Here is a 23,216-nt window from a genome sequence, read left to right as displayed (position 1 = left end):
GGAGACAATGGATAGATGGATTATTTAATAGAGCAAGGTTATGGAAATACAATATATACTCCAAGCATGCATGATGTATTAGAAAAAAAAGTTTTATCTTGGATTGATAGATTGTGCATGCATGTGCTCTCTACTACACGATTCCCCCCTAATAATCATATTTTGATCTTTTTTTCAAGTGTCAATCTTGGTGGTTTCTCTGCCAAATGAAGCACATGACAGCTAAAAACAAAGACACTGCGATGATGTAGATGACGTAAAAGATTCTGTTGATTTTTAAGGTGAGTCCGGTCCAGTAGCCGGGCTTGGCCTCTTTTTCCTTCCTGCTGTCCAAAAGCAGGACGAGGGCCCTCATCAAGTCCCTGGTCTCGTCGGAGAGTTTCTCCACAGGACTGGACTCGGTCAGTCGGCCATCCTGCAAAGAGATCCGCCAATTCGTATGAAAATTTGGCAAATGAGTGACACACGATTTTGAGGAGTGAGCGGAACCTTCAGCACCTCGGGTGGATTTTCATCTGCGGACGCGTCACATGGGCGCACGCAACATCGGCTTCTCGTCTTCTCTGCAAACAAACAAAAAATGTCTACTTGTCATTGCAACTCGTCAATTTTTCATTTTCATTGTGATTTTTTTGCGGCAATGAAAAAAGTTTAAAAACTATGCTTTTGAGCAACAACCCTGCAAAAAAGTTCTATAGAACATTTCTAAAGATTTCTGTAGAAATTCTATAGAAAATTACGGCCAAAGTTCTATAGAACAAGTTGTTCTGTACAAATTCTATAGATTTCTATATAATTTCTATAGATTTTTTTAGCAGGGAAGATTTATTTTTTATTTTATTATTATTTTTATCTGACCTTGTGTCGTCTTTTCTATTTTTCTATTAATCTATTTTTTCCCATTTTTGTATTTCTCTATTTTTTCCATTTTAAAAATATTGTGTGTGTGACCCTCCCCTCCAAAAAAAACATAATTACAGAAATGTTTTTTTTTTGTGGCCATGTGTTATTTTTTTAGATCACAATATTTTGTCATTCACTTCACAAAATACAGTTTTTGCTTTCACATTTTTGTCATTTTGAAAGTGTTATTGGCACACAAAAAAATTTAAAATATATTCTTTTTGTTGCTGTGCATATTTTTATTGTAAATGAATTATATTATGTTTTTTGGGGGGGTTCTCTTGGTTTAAAATAATGTATAATCAGTTGGTCTTACTGGAAACAACAGCCTTTTGATGCCGAAATATTCTTTTTGATAAAGAAATACGGTTGTTGTGACAAATATTTGTTGTACACAAAAAGATTTCTGGAGGAAAATGAATTGATTTTTATTGCTATAACTATAGCATTTTAAGGATTAAGTCTAAAGTTTTTATTTTACAAAAAATTGTCATTGCAAAATTGTGTCTTAGTGACACAAAAATATTATAAAATATTTTTTTCATTTGCAATTTTTTTTTTCCCGTGTCAAAAAGAAAGATTTTTTTTTAATCCTTCCAAAATCCAAAGAATTTAGCTAGCTCAAGACAATACGTGGACAAAAGTACTGAACCCCCCCCCCCCCCGACAAGAGAAGACTTTGAACCTGCAACGCAGTCGGCCTCTCCGTCGCCCCCCTGCCTCGAGCTTGGATCGCCGGCGTCTTTCTCCATGAGGTACATGGCAAAGATGGTCTCCAACAGGCTGAGCAGCATCAGAGCGAAGATGCCGATGCAGTAGATGGCTGCGGGACGGCAGAAGACGCCGTCGGTGAACGTCGGCCCGCCTTCGGGCTCAACTTTCCCCCGGGTACCGGCTGACCTATGAGGGGGATCTTGTTGGACGAGCAGGGCAGGATCTCGTTGAGGATGAGCTGCATGACGGTGACGGCCAGCAGCACGGTGACCTTGAAGCTCAGCTTCTCGCCGCCCGAGTCCGAGATGAAGAAGGAGGCCAAGTCCAGGGCCAGGAAGAAGAGGACCGGCAGCAGGAAGTTGATGATGTACAGCACGGGTCTGCGTTTCATGCTGATCTGGGAACGGCCATGGAAAAGTTCAGAAAACAACATCAATGCTATCTATGTATAGGACTCTAGGATTCTAAAGGTGTACTAGTACGCTAGTATGCTAGCAGTAGAGCTAAGCGGGCCGAGTACATTTCGGTTGTATTTCACTTTTTTTTATTGGACGCAGTTAAACTTGAAGAAGAATTTGGATTGCGATTGTATTTTTATTAGTTTTGCATTCTCGTGCCAGATCTAGCAAAATACTTCTAGACAGCAAATTTGAAATTTTGTGGCAAAAAAAAAATGGCTTTTCATTGGGAAACATGGATTTTGATTTTTATTTTTTAATCAGGCGGCACGGTGGATCAGCTGCTAAAGCGTTGGCCTCACAGTTCTGAGGACCCGGGTTCGATCCCGGCCCCGCCTGTGTGGAGTTTGCGTGTTCTCCTCGTGCCTGCGTGGGTTTCCTCCGGGGACTCCGGTTTCCTCCCACATCCCGAAAATTAATTGGACCCTCTAAATTGCCCCTCGGAGTGATTGTGAGTGCAACTGTTTGTCTCTATGTGCCCTGCGAATGGCTGGCGACCAGTTCAGGGTCTGCCCGTTGACAGCTGGGATAGGCTCCAGGACTCCCCGCGACCCTCGTGAGGATAAGTGGGAAAGAAAATGGATGGATGGATGACTTTTTTCATTACTAAGGTGAGCATTTAAAGGACAAATCTCCCTTTGGATTAAAAAATTGTCTTTTAAAGGCAAAATTGATTGTTTTTAATGACAAAAAAAATGTTGTGGCAAGAATAAGTTGTTTTCATTATAAAATAAAAAAATGTAAAACATAAAATGCAAAATTTGTTTTTTATGAAAAGATTACTGCATTCACGACAAAATCTGTAGTTTCTGTGCCAAAAATGGGGGAAAAAAATAATGTCATCACTTTTTCTCTCTTTGTCTATTTTTTAATGACCCCCACCCTCCACAAAAAAAAAAAAAAATTACAAAATAGAAGTTTTTACGGCATAACGCGTCGTTCCGGGCGCAAAATGCAATTCTGTGTTAAAATGCGTTGGTTTTTTTTTTTTTTTTGTTAACGGCAAAACCCCGCCGTACTCACAGTGTACACGATCATGTTTTGCCGGATGCCGAACACGCTGACGGTCCTGTTGGCGACGGTCATGCCGAGGAAGAGCCACTCGTTCTGGGTGCGCATCACCTCCCTCGACCACTTGGTGGCTTCGGCCGAGCTCAGCGAGTGGAGCAGCTGGAGTTCCTGCACTGAGTCCGGATGAGGGAGTACAAATACTTCAACAGTCCTTTATTTGAGCATTCTGCCTTGACTTAACAAGTTTCATCTGTACTCCCCCTCCTCCTGCCCTCCAGATAAATATGTAATATTTATGTCTATATAAAACATACACCATATGCTACAGTTTTTGCTTCAGTTCAATGGAGATTGCGCTGCTCCTTCCGTTGTGTGCGCCTAAAACACAAGGGGGCAGTATAAGAGACACACTTGGAGAAGGGTTTCACACCTGACTCAGTTAGCTGCAGTAGTACTAGTCAAGGGTAGTGAGGGTACTTTTTGTCAACTCTTTTTAACTTGTGGAGGGGCGCAGGGGGGGGGGGGGGGGTCTTTGTGAGCCTCACCCGAGTGGATGACAGACTTGAAGGTGAGGTTGCAGCTCTGCCGGTCGAAGGGGAACTGGTAGATGTTCATCTTGCACGTGCTCAGCAGCACCTGGTCGTTCTGCACGTGGACGTTTCCGTCGCTGAAGATGGTGAGGTGGGGGCTCGGGGGGGCCTTGTCCTTCTCGATCCTGGAAGGCAAAAGCACACCGCAGACATCTGGATCCAGAAGCCTTGGGAACAACTCAACGCATTTCGGGTTGTTTTAAAAAGTTAGGGGTTGGGGTTACTGGGTTGGAGAAGATTAGGGGGTTATGGGATTGGGGCTTGAGGGTGTTAGGATTGGGGTTCACGTTTGGTTCCATAAAGTGACCCGCTTACATTTCTTCAATCGTGAGATCTGGTTTCCAAAGCAATTCAGTAGGAAGGGAGATGCTCTTAATTCCGCAAAACTCCTCCGGATCCCAAGAAATGTGGTCATTGCCCCAGCTCTGTGCAAAGAATGCAATTGAAACAATCACGCCTCCGCCATTTTTAAATTGACAGAAACATTTGACAAGAGCAATCAAGTGTTTCGAAGGAACCGTAAAAATCCAAACGTAGGGAACGAAGGTCTGGTCCATCTCCCTCTGTCGGCAGGCGAAAAAAGAAAAAGTTACAAACACGTAGAGTTATGAAACACTGCCGTAAAAGAAATTTACATTAAAGTGTAAATAAAAAGTTGACGTCGGGGGGGGGGCGCTGACCTACCCGCAACCCGGCACCCGTAAAATGCGTTAATGCCTTTTTCCAGACTGAGTTAATTATTCATTGAATATGATGGAAGGCAATAATTACAGTTTGGAAAGCCTTCGAGCGGCGTCACGGGAAGATCGTACAACCGCAATATGATTTTCGAAGCTTTCAGTCTTGTTTGGCGCTGCACCTTCAAAGTCCTTCACTCTTGTTTTTTTTTTTTTTTAACTTTTGCTGTAAATATTGTAATCCGGTCATGAAATCAAGTCTCCGTGCACCCCCCACGTGGCTCTGGTGTGTGAGTGTCACCCACTCAGTAAGGCCTTCTGCCACAACAGTTTCTGATCGGCTATTCTCGTCTTGCTTGGTCTATTTGTAAAATAATAATTATACCTTAATTAATTAAAGGTGGTGCCAGAGAAGGATGGTTTTTAAAAGGTAGTTTTAGTGATATTCTACTATCAGGTCATACAGATAGTTTTAACATGCGTGCTATAAAGTGTTTTTTTTATGTGATATTTATTTTTTTATCGTCATTAAAAATTGCAGCACTTCTACAGTGAAGATGCATATATCATTTATTAGAATTTCTTATTGTTCATATGTCAAAATATTTTTGTAACAGTTTTTTTTAGTTTCTTTTTCCGTTTTTGCAAAATTTTATTTTGTTGTTTTGGGATGTTGGATTTTAATCGGCAAGGGATCATCAATCCATCCATTTTCTTTGGCGTTTATCCTCATGAGGGTCGCAAGGAGTGCTGGAGCCTATCCCAGCTGTCACCGGGCAGGAGGCGGGGTACACCCTGAACTGGTCGCCAGCCAATCGCAGGGCAAATGGAGACAGTTGTACTCACAATCACAACTAGGGGCAATTTAGAGTGTCCAATTAATGTTTTTGGGGATGTGGGAGGAAACCCGAGTGCCCGGAGAAAACCCATGCAGGCACGTGGAGAACATGTAAACTCCACACAGGCGAGGCCGGGATCGAACCCAGGTCCTCAGAACTGTGAGGTGAACACTTTACACTTTGAGACACTGAAGATATTAAAAAAAAAAATGGATTTACCACATCTAGAATCGCGTACAAGATGACCTCAAGCAAGACCACAGTCGGCTTTCTGTAGTCTTTGACGGGCCTCGTCATGGAGTACAAACTACTGCGTGTGCTCATGTTGAGGTGGTCCAGAACCTCGTGGTAAGAACACAATCGCTGGGGGGAGACCACCCCTGCACAACATAACGGCGACATCATGGACGCTCTGCGGCCAAACAAACAAGCAAAAATGAGCTCACCTGTGAAGTGGAGCACGAAGAAGAAGAAGAAGAAGAAGAAGGATCCGGTCGGGGGCATCACGATGCAGTGAGCGCGTTCTCTTTCATCTGCAAGGAAATATGAAAGAAAAAGGAGGGAAAAAAAAGTCTGTGTGTAGGAGGTTGGGCCATATTTGAATCCCACGAGTCCAAATGGCGCCAGTGGATGCTATTATGTCCTCGTTTGTAGCCCGATTGGTTCTCGTCTGTCTGACTGACCACTTTAAGACTTTAATATCGCTCGCTCGCTTTCTACATTTGTTTCACATTCAATAATAAAGTTTGTTGATGTTGTTACAAGACGAAAGCGCTTTGTTGATAATGCGAAAATACTGGCTTTGGGATAAAGTATTTTGTTTATATTGCAAAGAGGTTTTTTTTAGGGGGGTGAAGGCAAACTATTTTAGTTTATTTAGATTTTGGTGTCCAAATCACAAAATTAAAAAAAAATAAAAATTTTAATTGGAAGAATCGTGCTTTTGTAGTCATATTCATCATTGCAGTTTCAAAATATTACTTTCTGTTTGTATTTGTTTTCATTGTAAAAATGATGTCAAATAGGGTTAGGGTAAGATTTCATGGCCATTTTGGGCATTTTCATTTCAAAATGCAACATATCCATGACTGAATTTTAAACCGTAGTCTTCCATCCATCCATCCATCCATCCATCCATCCATTTCCTTTACCACTTATCCTCACAAGGGTCGCAGGGAGTGATGGAGCCTATCCAGCCAATCGCAGGGCACATCGAGACAAACAACCACACTCACAGTCACACCGAGGGGCAATTTTAGCGTCCAATTAATGTTGCCTGTTTTTGGGATGCGTCAGGCAACGGGGAGAACCTGCAACCTCCACACAGGTGGGGCAGGGATCGAACCTGGGTCCTGAGGACTGTGACGCCAATGCCCTACCAGTTGCCCCAACGTGTCCCCTGAACCGTAGTCTTTTAATGACAAAATAATCTTGTCGTCGCTGCACGAATTTTGTCTTTTTTTGGGCTCTGGAAAATTTTGTTGGAAACATCTCTCGTTTTTTTTTTTTGTTGTAAATTCGAGGCAGCCGAGTTGTCATTCAAAGACATTCAAGTACAAGAAAAAAATGTTTTTTCCCCCTACATTTATTCTGTACGATCATGCTCAGTAAAGACAGCGCAGGCAAAAAAAACATCGACAGAAATTAAAAAATAATAACAATAATGCAGTAATGAGTGTTAATAACTTCAGCGCTAGACACTGGTCCACTTGGAAAAGAGAATCGTCAGAAAGATGACGACCACAGTCAGATAGAAGACGAAGAAGATTCTGTTGAGTCTGCCCGCCACTTGGGTCCAGTAACCCGTCTTGGGCTTCTCCTTCCTGCCGTCGAGCAGCAGGCTCAGCGCTCTTTCCGTCTGCCTCAGCTCGCCCGACAGCTTTTGCAGCGTTTGGCAGAGAGCGGCGCTGGAATCCTGCAAAAATTTAAATCAAATTTAAAAAATAAAGTCATTTGGGAGCAGAGATGTTGAGACTCACGTCTTTGGATCCCGGCGTCACTTCGGTTGGAGTGTCAGGCGTCGAGTAAATGATTCCGCACTGCGTCCACGCGTTTGGATCTGCGGGCGGGGCAAGCAACGGCGGCCGCTCGTGTCAACCGACCCGGGCCCGGCGTCTGACCTTTTGTCCATAAAGGTCACGACGGATCTCACCTCCATGTTGGTTGCAGCAGTCGTTTTGGATGTTAAGCTCGTCGCTTCTTCCGGGCCCGCCGTCGCGGTCGTCGTCGTCGTCCTGGCTTTTGTGGTCTTTCTCCAACAGGTGCATGACCAAGATGGTCTCCAGCAGGCTGAGCAGCATCAGCGCAAAGATGCCGATGCAGTACACAGCTGAGGAATTGGAACAAATCGTTGGGGTTGTGCGTGGAGAAGATCGGTCGAATTCATTTCGTGCTAAAGCCGCGACACAACCGCGCGTGGATACTCGTACCGATGAGAGGGATGGAGTTGGAGGAGGAGGGCAGGATCTCGTTGAGGATGAGCTGCAGCACGGTGACGGCCAGCATCACGGTGACCTTGAAGCTCAGCTTCTCGCCGCCCGAGTCCGAGATGAAGAAGGAGGCCAAGTCCAGGGCCAGGAAGAAGAAGACGGGCAGCAGGAAGTTGATGATGTACAAGATGGGTTTCCTCCGCATGGTGATCTGTGATAAGCGTGTCAAAATCGTCATCACCGCACGCACGCGCGCACACACACACACACACACAAATGCGGCAGACCGTGTAGATGATGACGTCCTGGTGGTCCGGGCAGCTGGCAGCGATGGCGGTCACCTTCATCTTGAGGAAGATCCACTCGAACTGCGTGGGCATCAAATCGCGCGACCACTCGGTGGCCTCCGACGAGTTGTTGCTGGGCTGCAGGCGCAGTTCCTTGGCTGTGGCGAACGTCGGACAGAAGTCATTAGCGACGCTTCGTTTCTTCCCGACAACACACGCTGACATTTTTTTCATTATCCATCCATCCATTTTCTTAGCCCCTTATCCTCACGAGGGTCGCAGGGAATGCTGGATCTTATACCAGCTGTCAACGGACAGGAGGCGGGGTACACCCTGAACCGGTTGCCAACCAATCGCAGGGCATATTTATTTTTATAATTTATATCATATTTTAAAGTATTCTAAATAATGTCGCATCATTATTTGAGATTTATTAGTAATATTTACTAGTTTGATTTCAAATAATTATGTAAAATGAACATACAGTGTTGTTAATTATTCTTAAATTATTTTTAATTTTTTTCTCAATTCAATTTCACATTAGAATTTGATGTATTATTTTATCACGTTTTTTAAATATTTAAAATAAAAGTATTAAATTAATTAATTAATAATTAGTTCATTAAATAAAGAGGTTCATTGAAATGAAATATTAATAAATGTAAAAAATGTGAAAATAGTATTAGAGCGCATTTTTATCATTTAGCCTTAAATCTAACAAAATGCAAGATACACGTTTATTTTTATTATTTATATAATATTTTAAAGTATTATAAATAAAGTCACATAATTATTTTAGATGTATTTTTTAGTATTTTATATTACTTGTTTGATTTTGTTAATTTTTCTTAAATTACTTTCATGTTCCTATTTTCTATATTGTTTCAAATATTTCTAAATTGAATTTCACATTAGAATTTGATGTATTATGTTTTGTAAATATTTTAAATAAAAATATTAATTAGATTAATCATTTAATCATTAATTAGTTCATTAAATAAAGAGGTTAATCGAAATTGAAAACTAATAAATAATGTTAAAAATGTGAAAATAGCATTAAAGTGAATTTTTAGCATTTATAATTAAATGCCATATACATGGAAAATAATTGTCATAGAATTTAGGGTTATTCTTTGATATTTTTGAACAGTTTTAAATACAGTTATTTGACAAAAATAAAATGCAATATACATGTTATATTTTTGAAAATATTTGTCATACATTTTAGGATTATTCTTTGATATTTTTGGAATATTAAGTACAGTTATTTGACAAAAAATACATTTTTTTTGGGGGGGGGGGAAGATGAATAATTGATTTGGATTTGCGCTGGTGTTGTTTTCAGTTCACGCCAGCGTGCGAGCGCGAGACTCACCCGAGTGGATGATGGACTTGAAGGAGAGGTTACATCTCTGGATGTCGAAGGGGAAATTGTAGATGTTCATGCGGCACATGCTGAACAGCACTTGGTCGTTGGTGACCTCCACCAGGCCGTCGGCCCTGATGGTCAGGTAAAGATTCGGGGGGGCTTTGTCCTTCTCCGCCCTGTTTGGAGACATTTTGAGCGGCTCGGAGGAAGTGGGGGTGGTGGGGGCGCCTGGACACTCACATCTCCTCGATGGTGAGATCCGGCTTCCACAGAATGCCGACGGGAAGCGACACGTTGTTGATCCCGCAGAACTCTTGAGGGTCCCAGGAGATGAAGTCGTTGTGCCACCTCTGAAACACCCACAAAAAGCCTTTTCGAAGCCTCAGCCCTTTCCCCACTTTTAAAACCCTTTCGGCTTCCTCGTGGCCGTTTTCCACCACGTACTAATTTGTCTTTTTGTTTTTTTTCTTGCTTCTATTACCACAGCAAATTGTCCACATTTCTTTTTATTTTTGAACCCTTCAAATTCCAGTTTGGTTGCACAATATGCATGTTGGGAAAATAATGAAGTGTGTATACAGTACTGTATATTCTCAGTACCACGCTTTTTCATGTATTTGCAAATACATACAATGCATCGTGACAATTCGATGGGCATTGTGGCGCTCATTCTGGTGTGCGCGTCTTGGCCACCAGGGGGCAGCATAACACATGCAAACATACTATCCATCCCGTCCGTGCATTTCCATACTTATCCTCACGAGGGTCACGAGAGCAGTCATACTAATCTTAGTTTTATTACATTTTAGCAGGCGGCGCGGTGGGTTAGCTGGTATAGCGTTGGCTTCACACTTCTGAGGACCCGGGTTCGATCCCAGACTTCCCTGTGTGGAGTTTGCATGTACTCCCTGTGCCTGCGTGGGTTTTCTCTGGGTACTCCGGTTTCCTCCTACATCCCAAAAACTTGCAACATTAATTGGACTCTATTAAATTGCCCGTAGGTGTGATTTCGAGTATGATTGGTTGTTTGTCTCGATGTGCCCTGCGATTGGCTGGCAACCAGTTCAGGGTGTACCCCACCTCCTGCCCGTTGACAGCTGGGATAGGCTCCAGCACTCCCTGCGACCCTTGTGAGGATAAGCGGCTAAGAAAATGCATGGATTACATTTCAGCACCAAGGATAAATGTATGTATATGCTTTTCAATAAATAATTTCTTATAAAATACACAAAAAAGTACAAAATAATTTTGTACTGGACAGTAATCTGGTTGTATATGGCCACAAAAAACAAAAACAAACAAAAAAAACATCATCATCATCATCAACACCACCACCATTAATTTCAAAGCCGAACTCACCGTGACGGTCCAGACGTAAGGAACAAACTTCTGCTCCTTCTCCACCTGCAAGGTGCACATTTAATTTTAATAAACTGATTTGGTCTCGTTCAAGATGAAACAAAACTGCAATATGTATCGGCAACATAAGTAGACCCACAAAAAGTCTCAGTGAAGCACCGGGAGTGCATTGTGTTGGTTTGAAATGATAATTTCAGTGGAATGTTGGCATTTTCTTTCAAATTCGTCTTACACATTTTGTCAATAAAGTATTAGCATAATTTACCACATTAAGGATGGCGTACAGCAGCACCTCCAGGGACACGTGAGTCGGCTTCTTGTAGTTCTTGACGGGCCGCGTCATGGAGAAAAGCTCGTTGCTTCGGTTCAGGCCCAGGTGGTTCAAGACATCCTGGTAACTGCAGCCGTCCGACTCCGACGCAAAGGCGGCAGCGGCAGTGGCTAACGGAAAAAAAATGAAAAAAATAAAAAGAGGTAGGGGTGTTTTTAGTCGTCCAGGTCTTTGAGTAATTTAGGTTGGCTGACAACTTCTGGGAAGGTTCACCACAGTTACCAGTTTTATCCATTAGACGGATAATGGCTCTCACCGTGGTTCATTTGAGTCCCAAAGCCTTTGAAATGGGCTCACTTAGTTCCTCACTTGTTTTTTATTACTTTGGATTGTAACATGATACAGTACATTTATTGATTAGATGATGTAATCTACTTCACTTTGTCTGACAAGTACAAGTGATTTCTTGATTTCGAAAGTCTAGCGGTAATCTGTTTTCCGAAAACTGTAACTGTTATAACTCGTGTTATTAAAACTAGTTGACTCACACCCTTAATAAATAAAAGAATCATTGAGCAACTGTATGTTGAATAATTTTTTTTTCTTTGATATACTAAAATTGGTTTATCTGAAACATCTGCTGTAGGCGTGATAAAATTATTGAACAAAGATTCTTACTCATATTCACAAATAAGGACAATTTGGAGTTTTCAGTGACCCTAGCATGCATATTTTTGGAATATGCGAGGAAACTGGAGTATCCAGAAAAAAAAACTCACGCAAGCGTGGGGGTAACATAAAAAACAACAAGCAGAAATAAGAAAAATAATTGCCTGATTTTGCTTACCAGGCAGGATCAGGAGGGAGACGACAAAGGCTGTGAACATGATGAAGTCCTCGGATCAGTACTTGGACTCTTCCCTGGTGTCCTTTATGATGGAGGAGGAGGGACGACCCAGGCGAGGTTTTTTTTTCTTCCCTATTACTGTAAAACTAAGTGAGGCAATTTAGTTCAACACACAAGCACAAGCGATCACACGTACGTGTAAACATGCACACGCAGCAGCAGTGAAACGCCGATATGAATAATTCACCGCATTGCTGAGAGGTTATTGATGAGGATATGTCGATGTCCGAATGACATTTTCAATCAATTTGTTAACACGGAATAAGATGCATTAGACATTAACGTACGAAAACTAGCTCAAGGCTAACAGTCGGCATCAATTTGGGGATTTGCAGACCTCAATTAGTTTAATAATAAAGAAAAATAACCTTATTTTTTCATCATAACAAGAAGCAAAAGTAATTGTTTATTATACTGTAATGGAAAAAAATGAAGATTTTTTTTGTTTTAATAACATAATTAACAAAAATAATGATCATGTGAACAACATCAAGTTCATTCTTATTATCATAATTAGCAAAAATTGTCTAGTTTTAGTTATGTAACAGAAAAATGACTTTGTTCCATCTGCGATTGGCTGGCAACCAGTTCAGCCCCCTGCCCGTTGACAGCTGGGATAGGCTCCAGCACTCCCCCGACCCTCGTCAGGATAAGCGGCAAAGAGAATGGATGGATGGACCTTGTTTCATGTTATCTTTATAATGACAACAAAAAATAATCTAGTTTATTATCATATAAACAGAACCCACTGTTGTTTTTAATACAATAAACAAAAATAATACTACATTGCTCTATTAAGACAAATTGCTTTATTATTATCAGGAAAATTGATATATTGAGCATACTTGAAAAGTGTGCTTTTTATAATGAATTTTACAAAAGCCATGTTTTTATAATCAAAATGAAAATCTAATACACTTTATAGTAATCGTGTTATTTAAGGGGATGAAATAAAGATGGATTATAGTGAAGGGACTTATGACCCTAAAAGTAAAGATATTGTAGAGAAGAATTATTTGATATAAATAAAGGTTACGAAAAATATTTAAGATAACAAACACTGTAGTACCGAAAAAACAAAAAGTATACTGTAATACGACACATTGACCATGATGGCTTCCTGCAGTTTCCCAAACTTTATTATGCCAAGTTACATATTTTACATTCGAACAATCTCATAAACACCACTTAAAAAAAAACTAAATTTTTAAATCACCCAAAGTATATCCGTATGCATACTCCAACAAGGAATGGAACAGCAATGTGAATTCTCAGCCTGTTTACCCACCCGCGCAGCCATTGTCACTCCTGCTTATCCTCACAAGGGTTGCGGCCGTGGTGGAGTCGAATGCAAATCTCTTATTTTATCGCATGCATTGCAAAAAAGCGGACACGTGTGTTGATTGTAGGTGAAGAGCATTCCATATTTCTAACTGTCACTATACGTCGCCGGCACAGACAGACGAACAAAGAGATGTTGTAAGGCAAAGGTGTCAAACTCAAGGCCCGGGGGCCAGATCTGGCCCGCTGCATGATTTTATGTGGCCCGCGAAGGCAGATCATGTGGATCAACGTCCGTGATTTATGTTAAAATCTGTACCAAAATTTCAAATTGCCTTATCATCTATGATAACGGTGAGATATTTTTGTGTTCCCAAACATCAATAGTTGAAAAACCCAATACCCTTGATTTCTGATTCCCCAACTAGTTCATAAATTTCATGTGTATATATGATGAGGAGAAAGATTTTGACGGTTCATAACGCCCCTCTGAGGGAATCTGTAACTCCAATGTGGCCCCGCGAGAAAAATGAGTTTGACAAAGAGTTTGGAAAGAGATGAAAAGTTTCATGAAAAATGAAATTTGTGAAGCTCAAAGTGAACGAGAACCAGTGACTTAATGGCTACATTAAAAAGTTCACTTCACGAGATCCATAACGGCAGACATCTAACTGCTCCAGTCCAGGTAGAGGAGGCAAAGAAAGAGCGTGGCGGCGGTCAGGTAGAAGAAGAAGAAGACTTTGTTGATTTTGCCGGCCAAGCGCGCAAACTTTTTGCCGTCTTTCTTGCAACTCGCGTGCGCGCTCAGCGTCCGCTGCAGCTCCTTCAGCTCGTCCACGACCAGCAGCAAAAGCCGAGACTCTGCGCCCGGCGCGCTGCCGTTGCCCTGCGCCCACGTTTATAGCACCTTTATTAACGCGGCGCTGCTTCATAAATTCGACTTAATCAATCAAAGTGATCTCACTGAGAGCCCTTAGTGATAGGTAGACTGACCAATGATAACCGACCAGTCATCGTGCCAGACATAATGAACCATCGTTATGCTGCTTGTCATGATTTTATGGTGTTAACGTGTCCACTTTCAAAAATTTCAATGAGTGACGCTTTATTTACCTCCGGTAATGCAGGCAGCAGCTTCTGCGGTTTCTCTTTGCTCGACGCGCACCCGTCGGTCTGTCGTATCTCTTCTGGAAACACGCGCCGGGTTAGCGTGACGGCGTCGACGGGGGAGTTCCGGCACACCCCTAAGGGGAGACGTACCCGAGTCGGCCTCGTCGGTCGGGTCCTTTTCCCGTTTGCCCCTGCCGCAACACGCCAGCTTCTCCGACGAGCGGCCCTCGGTCAGGTAGGCCACCGTGATGGTCTCGAGGAGGCTGAGAAGCATCAGGGCGAAGATGACGATGCAGTAGGTGGCTGACGGGAGGAAGAGTACGCTATGGCGTCAGACAGGGGGGTCAAACACATTTTTGTCGCAGTTATGATTTCCCTTCGAAGGCCGTTATGGCCACAAAAATCTCCTCATAATAATCGGCTCATCATATTTACATACAAAATGTATTAACTTCTTTTGGAATATGATATCAAGGCTCTGTTTTTGTTAGGTAACACAAAATTGCTGACATCACAAGTTATAATTTCTATAATAACTTGAAATTTTTGGTACGGATTTTCACAAGAACCAAGGAAGTTGACACACGTGATTTAGCTTTGCGGGCCACATAAAATCATGTGGCGGGCCGGATCTGGCCCCCGGCCCCTGAGTTTGACACCCGTAGCATAAGACGCATCAACAGCAACACTGTTTGACGCAGTACCAAGACCGGCCTGCGAGAGGCAGGGTGGTGCCACAGTCTAGATCAGGGGGTCTCAAACTCATTTTTGTCGCTGGCCACATTGCCGTTATGATTTCCCTCAGAAAACATAGAAATCATGAATCATCTCATCATATTTAAACATGAAATTTACGACAACACGATAAAACTTTCTTTTGGCTTGTCCCGTTAGGGGTCGCTCATTTTTGTTTGGCACAGTTTTTACGCCGGATGCCCTTCCTGACGCAACCCCCTCTTGGGGACAACATTATCCTTTATGATATATGATTTATTCATGATGTAGGAGTCACTGATGGTGTAGTGGTACACACGCCTGCCATGGGTGTGGGCAGCGTGGGATCGATTCCCGCTCAGTGATGGTGTCGATATGTGCCCTGCGGCGGACTGGTGACAGGTTCAGGGTGTAGGCCGCCTTTCGCCCGAAGCTAGCCGGGATAGGCTCTAGCCTTCCTTCAACCCTTCTGAGGATAAGCTGCTTGGACAATGACATGACATATTTATATGACCATTTGAAATGTAAAATCATGCGGCGGGGCGGATCTGGCCCCCGGGCCTCGGGTTTGACACCCGTGGTCCAGATGACCAATTACTAGTTTACCTATGAGCGGCGTCCTGTTCGACGTGGAAGGCAGGATGTCGTTGAGGATGAGCAGCAGCACGGAGATGGCGAGCAGCACGGTCACCTTGAAGCCCAATTTTTCCCCGTGGTGCTCCGGGATGAAGTAGGAGGCCAGGTCCAGGCACAGGAAGAAGAGGATGGGCAACAGGAAGTTGATGACGTGCAGCAGGGGTCGCCTCTTGATGACAAACTGCGAGGACAAAGGGGGGGGGGGGGGCGCATTTATTTGCACTTTTATGGGAACGTTGGGAAACGGCCGTACCGTGTACACCAGCTTGTCCCACACCAGGTCGTCGAAGCTGATGTTGCCGCTGCTCACGGACAAATGGAGGAACTCCCACTCCCCCTGGGAATGGAGCAGGGCTTTGGTGGACTCTGTAGCCCGCGACGAGTTCACCACCGGGATGACGCGCAGCTGCTCATCTGCGAGACGAGGAGGGCTTGTACATGTCTGTTTGTTCGTTATTTTTGATGAACTCATTTAAGCAAGGAATTATTGGAGCTTTTTCCATTCTGCGTAAACGGACGCTTACACTTGAAAACCGCAGACGCCAGCGATATGTTGCACCGCTGCGTGTCGAAGGGGAACTTGTGCACGTCCATCATGCACACGCTGACCGCCCGGATGTCCTGATCCAGCAGGACGGTCCCGTCGTGCTTGACCAACAGGTAAGGGTTGTGTTGCGAGTTGTCTTTCTCCACCCTGACAAAACACGCGCACAATAAACGCCTTGACCGCGGCGGTGTTTACTCACACATAATGGCGACTATAGTCCAGTCATTTACTTTGCAAAGCACAATTGGGAGTCAGCAAATAGCAGGTCATTAGGTGACTTTATGTGGATCGAAGTGTGTGTACAGCAGAAAAAAAAAAGAATGAGGCCTTTTGTTATGCAACAATTACTCCTTATTAGCAGTCATAGCCTCATATTTGTCAGTATATCTCACATGTAGTATTTCATTGGTTCAGCTCAGCTTTGTCTGCTATTATTACTTCTATTCAAAAAAAAAATATATATATATATAAAAATTACTACATTAACTAAAACTTTTGAACAAAAAAAAAGGATTAAAACAATCTTTATACTAGAAGTTTACACATTAGCATAAATGCTAAGCGGATGACAGCAGCTTGAGTGTGTGTATTTCCCCCCAAAATGGTTATAGTAAGTTAACAGTTTTTAACTTAAGTTGAATTGAATGTAATTGAACATGGCTTGACTAAAACAATAATTTGATCTTTTCAGAAAAAGGATTTAAAAAAATCTTTATACTAGAAGCTATCACATTAGCATAAATGCTTAGCGGATGACAACAGCTTGAGTGTGTGTATTTCCCCCCCAAAAATGTTGATAGTAAGTTAACAGTTTTTAACTTAAATTAAATTGAATGTAATTTAGTAACGTTTGACTAAAACAATAATTTGATCAATTCAGAAAAAGGATTAAAAAATTATTTATTCTAGAAGATACCACATTAGCATAAATGCTTACCGGATGACAGCTGCTTGGGTGTGTGTATTTCCACCCAACAAATGCTTATAGGAACTTAACAGTTTTTAATTTAAATTGAATTGAATAGAATTTAGTAATTTTTGACTGAAACAATAATTTAATCTTTAAAAAAATCTTTTTAATAGAAGTTTACAGATTAGCATAAATGCTAAGCGGATGACAGCAGCTTGACTGTGTGTCGTTAACAGTTTTTAACTTAAATTGAATTGAATGTAATTGAACATAGTTTGACTAAAACAACAATTTGATCTTTAAAAAGAAACAAAAGGATTAAAAAAAAATCTTTATACGAGAAGCTTACATATTAGCAGAAATGCTAAGAGGATGACAGTAGCTTGAATGTATACAGTATTTCCCCAAAAAAGGGTTAGGGTAAATTTTTAACTTAAATTGCATTGAATGTAATTTAATAAAAATGACTAAAACAATAATTTGATCATTTACTTAATTTCCTCACTAAAACAGCTGTGATAAGCATCAGCACACCTGTGACCATGATAAGTATTGTGGACAATTAATAGCTAGATCATTCACGTGAATGTTTCAGTTTAATGTACCTTGATGTGAAGTATGAAAACATGAAAAGAATCATGTAATATATAATAAGATGGGTAAAAAGAAGGAATGAAAGGAAAGAGGGAATGGAAAAAGGAATGAAGGGAAAAAAAGGATGTTTTGAAAGTTAGAAAAGGTAGAAGTAGCAAAGTGATTCTTTGAAAAATTATTTTTTTTAATTTTCCCATTTGGATTTATAGCAATAAATCAAGTACTCCTTTCTTTTGGGACCCAATGAAATTGTACATGTACTGCGTCGACTCACATCTCAAAGATGAAGATGTCGGGGATCCACAGCAGGTCGGTGGGAAGGGAAATTTCCGTGATCCCGCAAAACTCATCCGGGTCCCAAAAAATGCGTTCATCCGTCCAGGACTGCGGACGACGGACCGATTACCGGGCGCACGTTTGGCAACCCGTGGACGGCCACGACGACATCTACTCACCGTTATCGTCCACAGGAACGGAATGAAGGTTTGCGTCTTCTCGATCTGCGAAAACATGATTGTCGAAACGTCACTGGCGATTTTCAGCACGACCTCTCCAAACGAGCCACCTACCACACCCACGATGGCGTACAGGATCATGTTGAGCTCCACCAGGGTGGCACGCGTGTGGTCCAGGACCGGCCTCGTCAGATGGAAAGCCCTGTTGCTTGAGGTCAGGTTCAGGTGGTCCACCACGTCCTGGTAGCTGCACACCTTGCCCGGGGGGGCCCCTCCCACACCTAGGATAGGAACTGATTTACTGAGTGAAACTTGAACAGTTCTCGTTTTCAACTAATTTTTTTTTTTTTGTACTTTCATTGGAGTCAATAAACATGTTTAAAATTCTCTGAAAATTGAGTTTCACATCTGAATCAACGTCGATCCATCCATCTATTTTCTTTGCTGCTTATCCTCACTAGGGTCGCAGGGAGTGCTGGAGCCTATCTCAGCTGTGAACGAGCAGGAGGCGGGGTACACCCTGAACTGGTTGCCAGCCAATCGCAGGGCACATCTAGACAAACAGCCACACCCACAATCACACCTAGGGGCAATTTAGAGTGTCCAATTAATGTTGCATGTTTTTTGGGATGTGGGAGGAAGCCGGAGTACACGGAGAAAATTCACGCAGGCACGGGGAGAACATGCAAACTCCACACAAGCGGGGCCGGGATCGAACCCGGGTCCGCAGAACTGTAAGGCCAACATTTTACCAGCTGATCCACCGTGCCGCCATGATTTCACATACAAATGAATAATCTCACTTGCGCTAAACATAATTTGTCACATTGATTTACAACAATCTCCAACACAACCTCAGTGTGTTGAAAATGGACAAAAAATATTTCTCTATTTTACTTAATATTTTCTACAATAATTTCTCAAATTTTTCAAATCACACACTTCATACTAGCACAGGAAAATGTTTTGATGCACATAAACATAATTATTTTGCTCTTACCTGAGAGGATGAGGACAATAAGCGGCACTTTCATCGTCGCTGTGATGTGACGTTCCGCGGAAAAAGACCTTTTTATAACCCCGGCGTGACAATCCCCGCCCACCGGCCTCGAACGAGGACACAAATCAGGCCTTGGCGTGGCCCCCGGAAGTGGGATGCGATCATCCTTTTATCGCTTTAAAGGCCGCGCCGCAAGAAATGAAAGCAGGTGACGAGAGAGAAGCGGCGGAGTGACCGGAGCCGGGTCGTGCGGTTTTGGAGGTTGGACTGGAGCGCCGGCTGGGTCTCACGTGTGCACACAAATAATCTAAAAGCTCCACGCAGACACACAAAAGTCAATTAAAGTGACATTTGATCAGCAAAATGACATTGTAATGACATTACACACAAAACCACTCTGCGCTTTTATGCTAGCTCGCTAATTGGTGTTCAGTGATGGGAGGGACAGAGCAGGAAGTTGCACATTGAAATCCCTATGAAAAGTACATTTTTATAACTGAATTAGATTATGTATAAAAGCCCTTTGCATTGGTTGAGACTTTCAATTGTTGTACAATAGCATGGATGGGGGATTATTATTATTATTTTTTTCTGTGTAGTCATCCAGTCTTGTAATTCCAATTAAAGCCACAATGCATTTTCGTCATTATCTAATTATCTTAGAGCAGGCATGTCCAAAGTCCGGCCCCCGGGCCAATTGCGGCCCGTGGACAAATTTTTATCGGCCCGCGGCCTCTATCATGAAATCAATAATATGCGGCCCGCCAGCACTGTTGACCACAGTATAAAATACGTGTACAAAAAGCTATTTTTCATTTCACCAGAAGATGGCAGTAGCCCTGTGGCCGCACTCTGGCCGCCGTGACCCTTGACCTTGCGTGATCGTTTCAGCCCAGCCCATTTCTAACATGGCGTCTGTAAACAAAAAAAGGAAAGTTGACCGCGAGGGCGGCCGCTTCCAGGACAAGTGGAAATTTGAGTATTTTTTCACTGAAATACGAAACAACTTCTTCTTCTTCTTCTTTTCCTTTCGGCTTGTCCCGTTAGGGGTCGCCACAGCGTGTCATCTTTTGCCATCTTAGCCTATCTCCTGCATCTTCCTCTCTAACCCCAACTGCCCTCATGTCTTCCCTCACCACATCCATAAACCTTCTCTTTGGTCTTCCTCTCGCTCTTTTGCCTGGGAGCTCCATCCTCAGCATCCTTCTACCAATATACTCACTCTCTCGCCTCTGAACATGTCCAAACCATCGAAGTCTGCTCTCTCGAATCATGTCTCCAAAACATCCAGCTTTGGCTGTCCCTCTAATGAGCTCATTTCTAATCCTATCCAACCTGGTCACTCCGAGCGAGAACCTCAACATCTTCATTTCTGCCACCTCCAGTTCTGCTTCCTGTTGTTTCTTCAGTGCCACCGTCTCTTATCCGTACATTATGGCCGGCCTCACCACTGTTTTGTAAACTTTGCCCTTCATCCTAGCAGACACTCTTCTGTCACATAACACACCAGACACCTTTCGCCAGCTGTTCCAACCTGCTTGGACCCGTTTCTTCACTTCCTGACCACACTCTCCATTGCTCTGGACCGTTGACCCCAAGTATTTGAAGTCATCCACCCTCGCTATCTCTTCTCCCTGTAGCCTCACTCTTCCCCCTCCACTTTTCTCATTCACGCACATATATTGTTTTACTTCGGCTAATCTTCATTCCTCTCCTTTCCAGTGCATGTCTCCATCTTTCCAATTGTTCCTCTGCATGCTCCCTGCTTTCACTGCATATGACAATATCATCTGCGAACATCATATATACGAAACAACTGTGTCTGCCTAATTTGCCAAGAGACTGTGGCTGTTTTCAAGGAATTCGACATCAAGCGGCACTACCAGACAAAACATGCTAGCTACGACAAGCTAACTGGGAACAAACGCGGTGAAAAAGTGAAGCAACTGGAAGCTGTTTTAACGGCACAGCAAAGCTTTTTCACAAGAGTCCGTGAGTCAAATGAAAATGCCAGAAAGGCAAGCTACGAAGTGGCAACGCTGATTGCAAAGCACTGCAAACCTTTCACTGAGGGTGAATTTATTAAAGACTGTGTAATGAAAATGGTTGAGAAAATTTGTCCCGCGAAGAAGCAAGAGTTTGCCAATATTTGCCTGGCTCGTAATACTGTGGTACGGAGAATTGAAGACGTTTCATTAGATATTAAGAGACAGTTAGAGGCCAAAGGAACTGAGTTTGACTTTTTCTCATTAGCGTGCGATGAAAGCACGGATGCGTCCGACACCGCTCAGTTACTGATCTTTTTAAGAGGAGTGGACAATGACATGAACGTGAGTGAAGAGCTTCTGGACCTCCAGAGTCTGAAGGGCCAAACAAGAGGAACGGATTTATTTGTTTCTGTTTGTTCCACCGTAGATGACATGAAACTACAGTGGAATAAAGTCACCGGGATTATTACGGACGGCGCACCTGCCATGGCTGGCGAGCGGAGTGGATTATCAAGCCTTGTCTGTAACAAAGTCAGCGAAGAAGGAGGCAGCGCTATTAAACTCCACTGTATTATTCATCAAGAAGTTCTCTGTGCCAAATATATGAAATATGATAATGTTATGAAACCGGTGATAAAGACTATTAATTATATTCGCTCCAAAGCGCTGTGCCACCGCCAGTTTCAACAGTTTCTTCTCGACATCCAGGCTGAATACGGAGATGTTTTGTATCACACCGACGTAAGGTGGCTCAGTCGGGGGTCTGCGCTGCAGCGCTTCTTCTCTCTCAGGGAGGAAATTGGACAATTCTTGACAAAAAAGGGACAACCCATGCCACAATTAAATGATCCTGTTTGGCTGGCTGATTTGGGATTTTTAGTTGACATAACGAGACATCTGAATGCGCTGAACACAAGCCTTCAAGGGCAAAATGCAGTGGTAAGCCAACTGTATTCACACATCAAAGCCTTTCGGACCAAGCTGCTACTTTTCCAAAGACACCTGTCACAGGCGCAGCCCAATACCGCACATTTCCCGTCGCTGCAGGAAATTGTGACCAGTTTCCCACAGATCAATATCAGTGCGCAAATGACAAAGTATGCAGCAGACATCTCATCTCTGGTTGAGGACTTTCAGCAGCGCTTTCGGGACTTTGCAGCTATTGAAAAGGAGATCACGCTTTTTTCCTCTCCTTTCTCCGTGGACCCTGATGACGCTCCAGACCACCTGCAACTGGAGCTCATTGAGCTGCAGTGTGACGCCGAGCATCGCAGTCGGCACCAACAGCTCCCTCTTGTCAACTTCTACCGCCAGCTGGATGAAGGCAGGTTCCAAGCAATTCGGACATTTGCTAAGAAAATGCTGAGCTTGTTTGGCTCCACATACATGTGCGAGAAGACATTCTCCGTTATGAACATTATCAAGAGCCGCATGAGGACGAGACTGAGTGACTCTCACCTGCGTGACGTCTTGCGCATCAAAACCACTGCTCTTGAGCCAGACATGGACTACATACTGCAGTCAAGATCCCAGTATCACCCTTCACATTAGTGCAGGCAAGACCTTTGTTAAGTCCTCTGAGTTGAATAAATTCTTAAATCTCAGTTAATTAATTTTTTTGTGATGGTCAAAATCACAGTTTGAATATGCAGTGATCATTGTTTTGTTTTCAGCACTTTTCCTACAGTGAGCATATAATAGTGAATAATATGTAATGTTTCACATGAACTTAGATATCCTTTATAGTTTTCTTAATTTTGTGTGGTTTGTGATTTCTGTAAAAACCTAAATGTAAAAAAAAATGTAAAAGTAAAAGTATGCCATTTGTAATTAAATTAAAAAAAATCCCAAAAAGTTAATTTGTATTTAATGTTAATGGTTCAAAGAATGTCAGGCTAAATAGTCGGCGCCCACACATTTTCACCTTACCAAATCTGGCCCTCTTTGCAAAAAGTTTAGACACCCGTCTTAGAGCATGCACCTGAACATTTTTAGGCTTTTCTTCTGTTACGACAAAATTTTTCATTTGGTTTAAAACTATTTGAAAATATTTAAAAATAAAGTAGCTTTTCAAAATACAACTATTTTGTCATAATTTTTTTTCCCCATGGTGATGTGTTAAGTAATTTTGACAACAAGATCTTAACATACAGGGGAGAAAATTGGA

The 23,216-nt window shown here is 42.6% G+C and overlaps 3 protein-coding genes across 13 annotated transcripts; 1 reads left to right on the top strand and 2 right to left on the bottom strand.

Annotated features, from left to right (window-relative positions):
- Window positions 1–150: 150 nt before the first annotated feature.
- Window positions 151–6,958, bottom strand: LOC133495926 (5-hydroxytryptamine receptor 3A-like). The gene is made up of 11 exons (XM_061810993.1): window positions 6,879–6,958; window positions 5,639–5,725; window positions 5,412–5,572; window positions 4,195–4,239; window positions 3,992–4,101; window positions 3,632–3,801; window positions 3,099–3,259; window positions 1,804–2,014; window positions 1,589–1,726; window positions 499–563; window positions 151–415 (listed from the first exon to the last, which is right to left on the bottom strand). The coding sequence occupies exons 2-11, from the start codon at window positions 5,694–5,696 to the stop codon at window positions 182–184; spliced, it is 1,353 nt and encodes a 450-aa protein (XP_061666977.1). The 5' UTR covers window positions 5,697–5,725; window positions 6,879–6,958; the 3' UTR covers window positions 151–181.
- Window positions 6,864–20,254, bottom strand: LOC133495925 (5-hydroxytryptamine receptor 3A-like). 8 transcript variants are annotated; one of them, XM_061810987.1, is made up of 13 exons: window positions 19,062–20,254; window positions 18,176–18,342; window positions 18,062–18,106; window positions 17,881–17,990; window positions 16,080–16,249; window positions 15,809–15,969; window positions 15,526–15,736; window positions 14,356–14,508; window positions 14,209–14,282; window positions 11,755–11,900; window positions 10,902–11,077; window positions 10,637–10,681; window positions 9,538–9,627 (listed from the first exon to the last, which is right to left on the bottom strand). In XM_061810987.1, exons 1-11 carry the CDS (start codon window positions 19,093–19,095, stop codon window positions 10,906–10,908), a joined length of 1,443 nt encoding a protein of 480 aa, XP_061666971.1. In that variant the 5' UTR covers window positions 19,096–20,254; the 3' UTR covers window positions 9,538–9,627; window positions 10,637–10,681; window positions 10,902–10,905. The 8 variants fall into 8 exon arrangements, with proteins under 8 accessions (XP_061666974.1, XP_061666971.1, XP_061666969.1 ...); XM_061810985.1 differs by having other exon boundaries at window positions 18,062–18,342; XM_061810986.1 differs by having other exon boundaries at window positions 14,209–14,279; window positions 18,062–18,342.
- LOC133495927 (general transcription factor II-I repeat domain-containing protein 2B-like) lies at window positions 15,898–23,073 on the top strand. 4 transcript variants are annotated; one of them, XR_009793686.1, is made up of 4 exons: window positions 15,898–15,995; window positions 16,095–16,215; window positions 17,816–17,915; window positions 17,989–18,113. XR_009793686.1 is itself a non-coding variant. In XM_061810995.1 (4 exons), exon 4 carries the CDS (start codon window positions 21,482–21,484, stop codon window positions 22,598–22,600), a length of 1,119 nt encoding a protein of 372 aa, XP_061666979.1. In that variant the 5' UTR covers window positions 15,898–15,995; window positions 16,095–16,215; window positions 17,989–18,089; window positions 21,477–21,481; the 3' UTR covers window positions 22,601–23,073. The 4 variants fall into 4 exon arrangements, 3 of the variants coding, with proteins under 3 accessions (XP_061666979.1, XP_061666980.1, XP_061666978.1); XM_061810995.1 differs by lacking the exon at window positions 17,816–17,915 and adding an exon at window positions 21,477–23,073 and having other exon boundaries at window positions 17,989–18,089; XM_061810996.1 differs by lacking the exons at window positions 15,898–15,995; window positions 17,816–17,915 and adding an exon at window positions 21,477–23,073 and having other exon boundaries at window positions 16,075–16,215; window positions 17,989–18,089.
- Window positions 23,074–23,216: the final 143 nt, after the last annotated feature.

This window comes from Syngnathoides biaculeatus, chromosome 22 (assembly GCF_019802595.1).
Source record: "Syngnathoides biaculeatus isolate LvHL_M chromosome 22, ASM1980259v1, whole genome shotgun sequence".
Classification (NCBI taxonomy): domain Eukaryota; kingdom Metazoa; phylum Chordata; class Actinopteri; order Syngnathiformes; family Syngnathidae; genus Syngnathoides; species Syngnathoides biaculeatus.
Note: the sequence above shows the minus strand (reverse complement) of the source record. Positions and strands in the feature narration are given on the sequence as shown.

Excerpts from the sequence above, each read along its gene's own strand:
- LOC133495926 (XM_061810993.1), bottom strand. The coding sequence starts at position 5,696 with ATGCCCCCGACCGGATCCTTCTTCTTCTTCTTCTTCTTCTTCGTGCTC. Across the intron at positions 4,240-5,411 it reads TGTACGCGATTCTAGATGTG|AGGGAGATGGACCAGACCTT; the intron begins GTAAATCCATTT and ends GCCTGCCGACAG. Across the intron at positions 2,015-3,098 it reads AAAACATGATCGTGTACACT|ATCAGCATGAAACGCAGACC; the intron begins GTGAGTACGGCG and ends GGCCGTTCCCAG.
- LOC133495927 (XM_061810995.1), top strand. The coding sequence starts at position 21,482 with ATGAAACTACAGTGGAATAAAGTCACCGGGATTATTACGGACGGCGCA.
- LOC133495925 (XM_061810985.1), bottom strand. The coding sequence starts at position 19,095 with ATGAAAGTGCCGCTTATTGTCCTCATCCTCTCAG. Across the intron at positions 15,737-15,808 it reads GGGACAAGCTGGTGTACACG|TTTGTCATCAAGAGGCGACC; the intron begins GTACGGCCGTTT and ends TTGTCCTCGCAG. Across the intron at positions 14,509-15,525 it reads GAACAGGACGCCGCTCATAG|CCACCTACTGCATCGTCATC; the intron begins GTAAACTAGTAA and ends TCCTCCCGTCAG.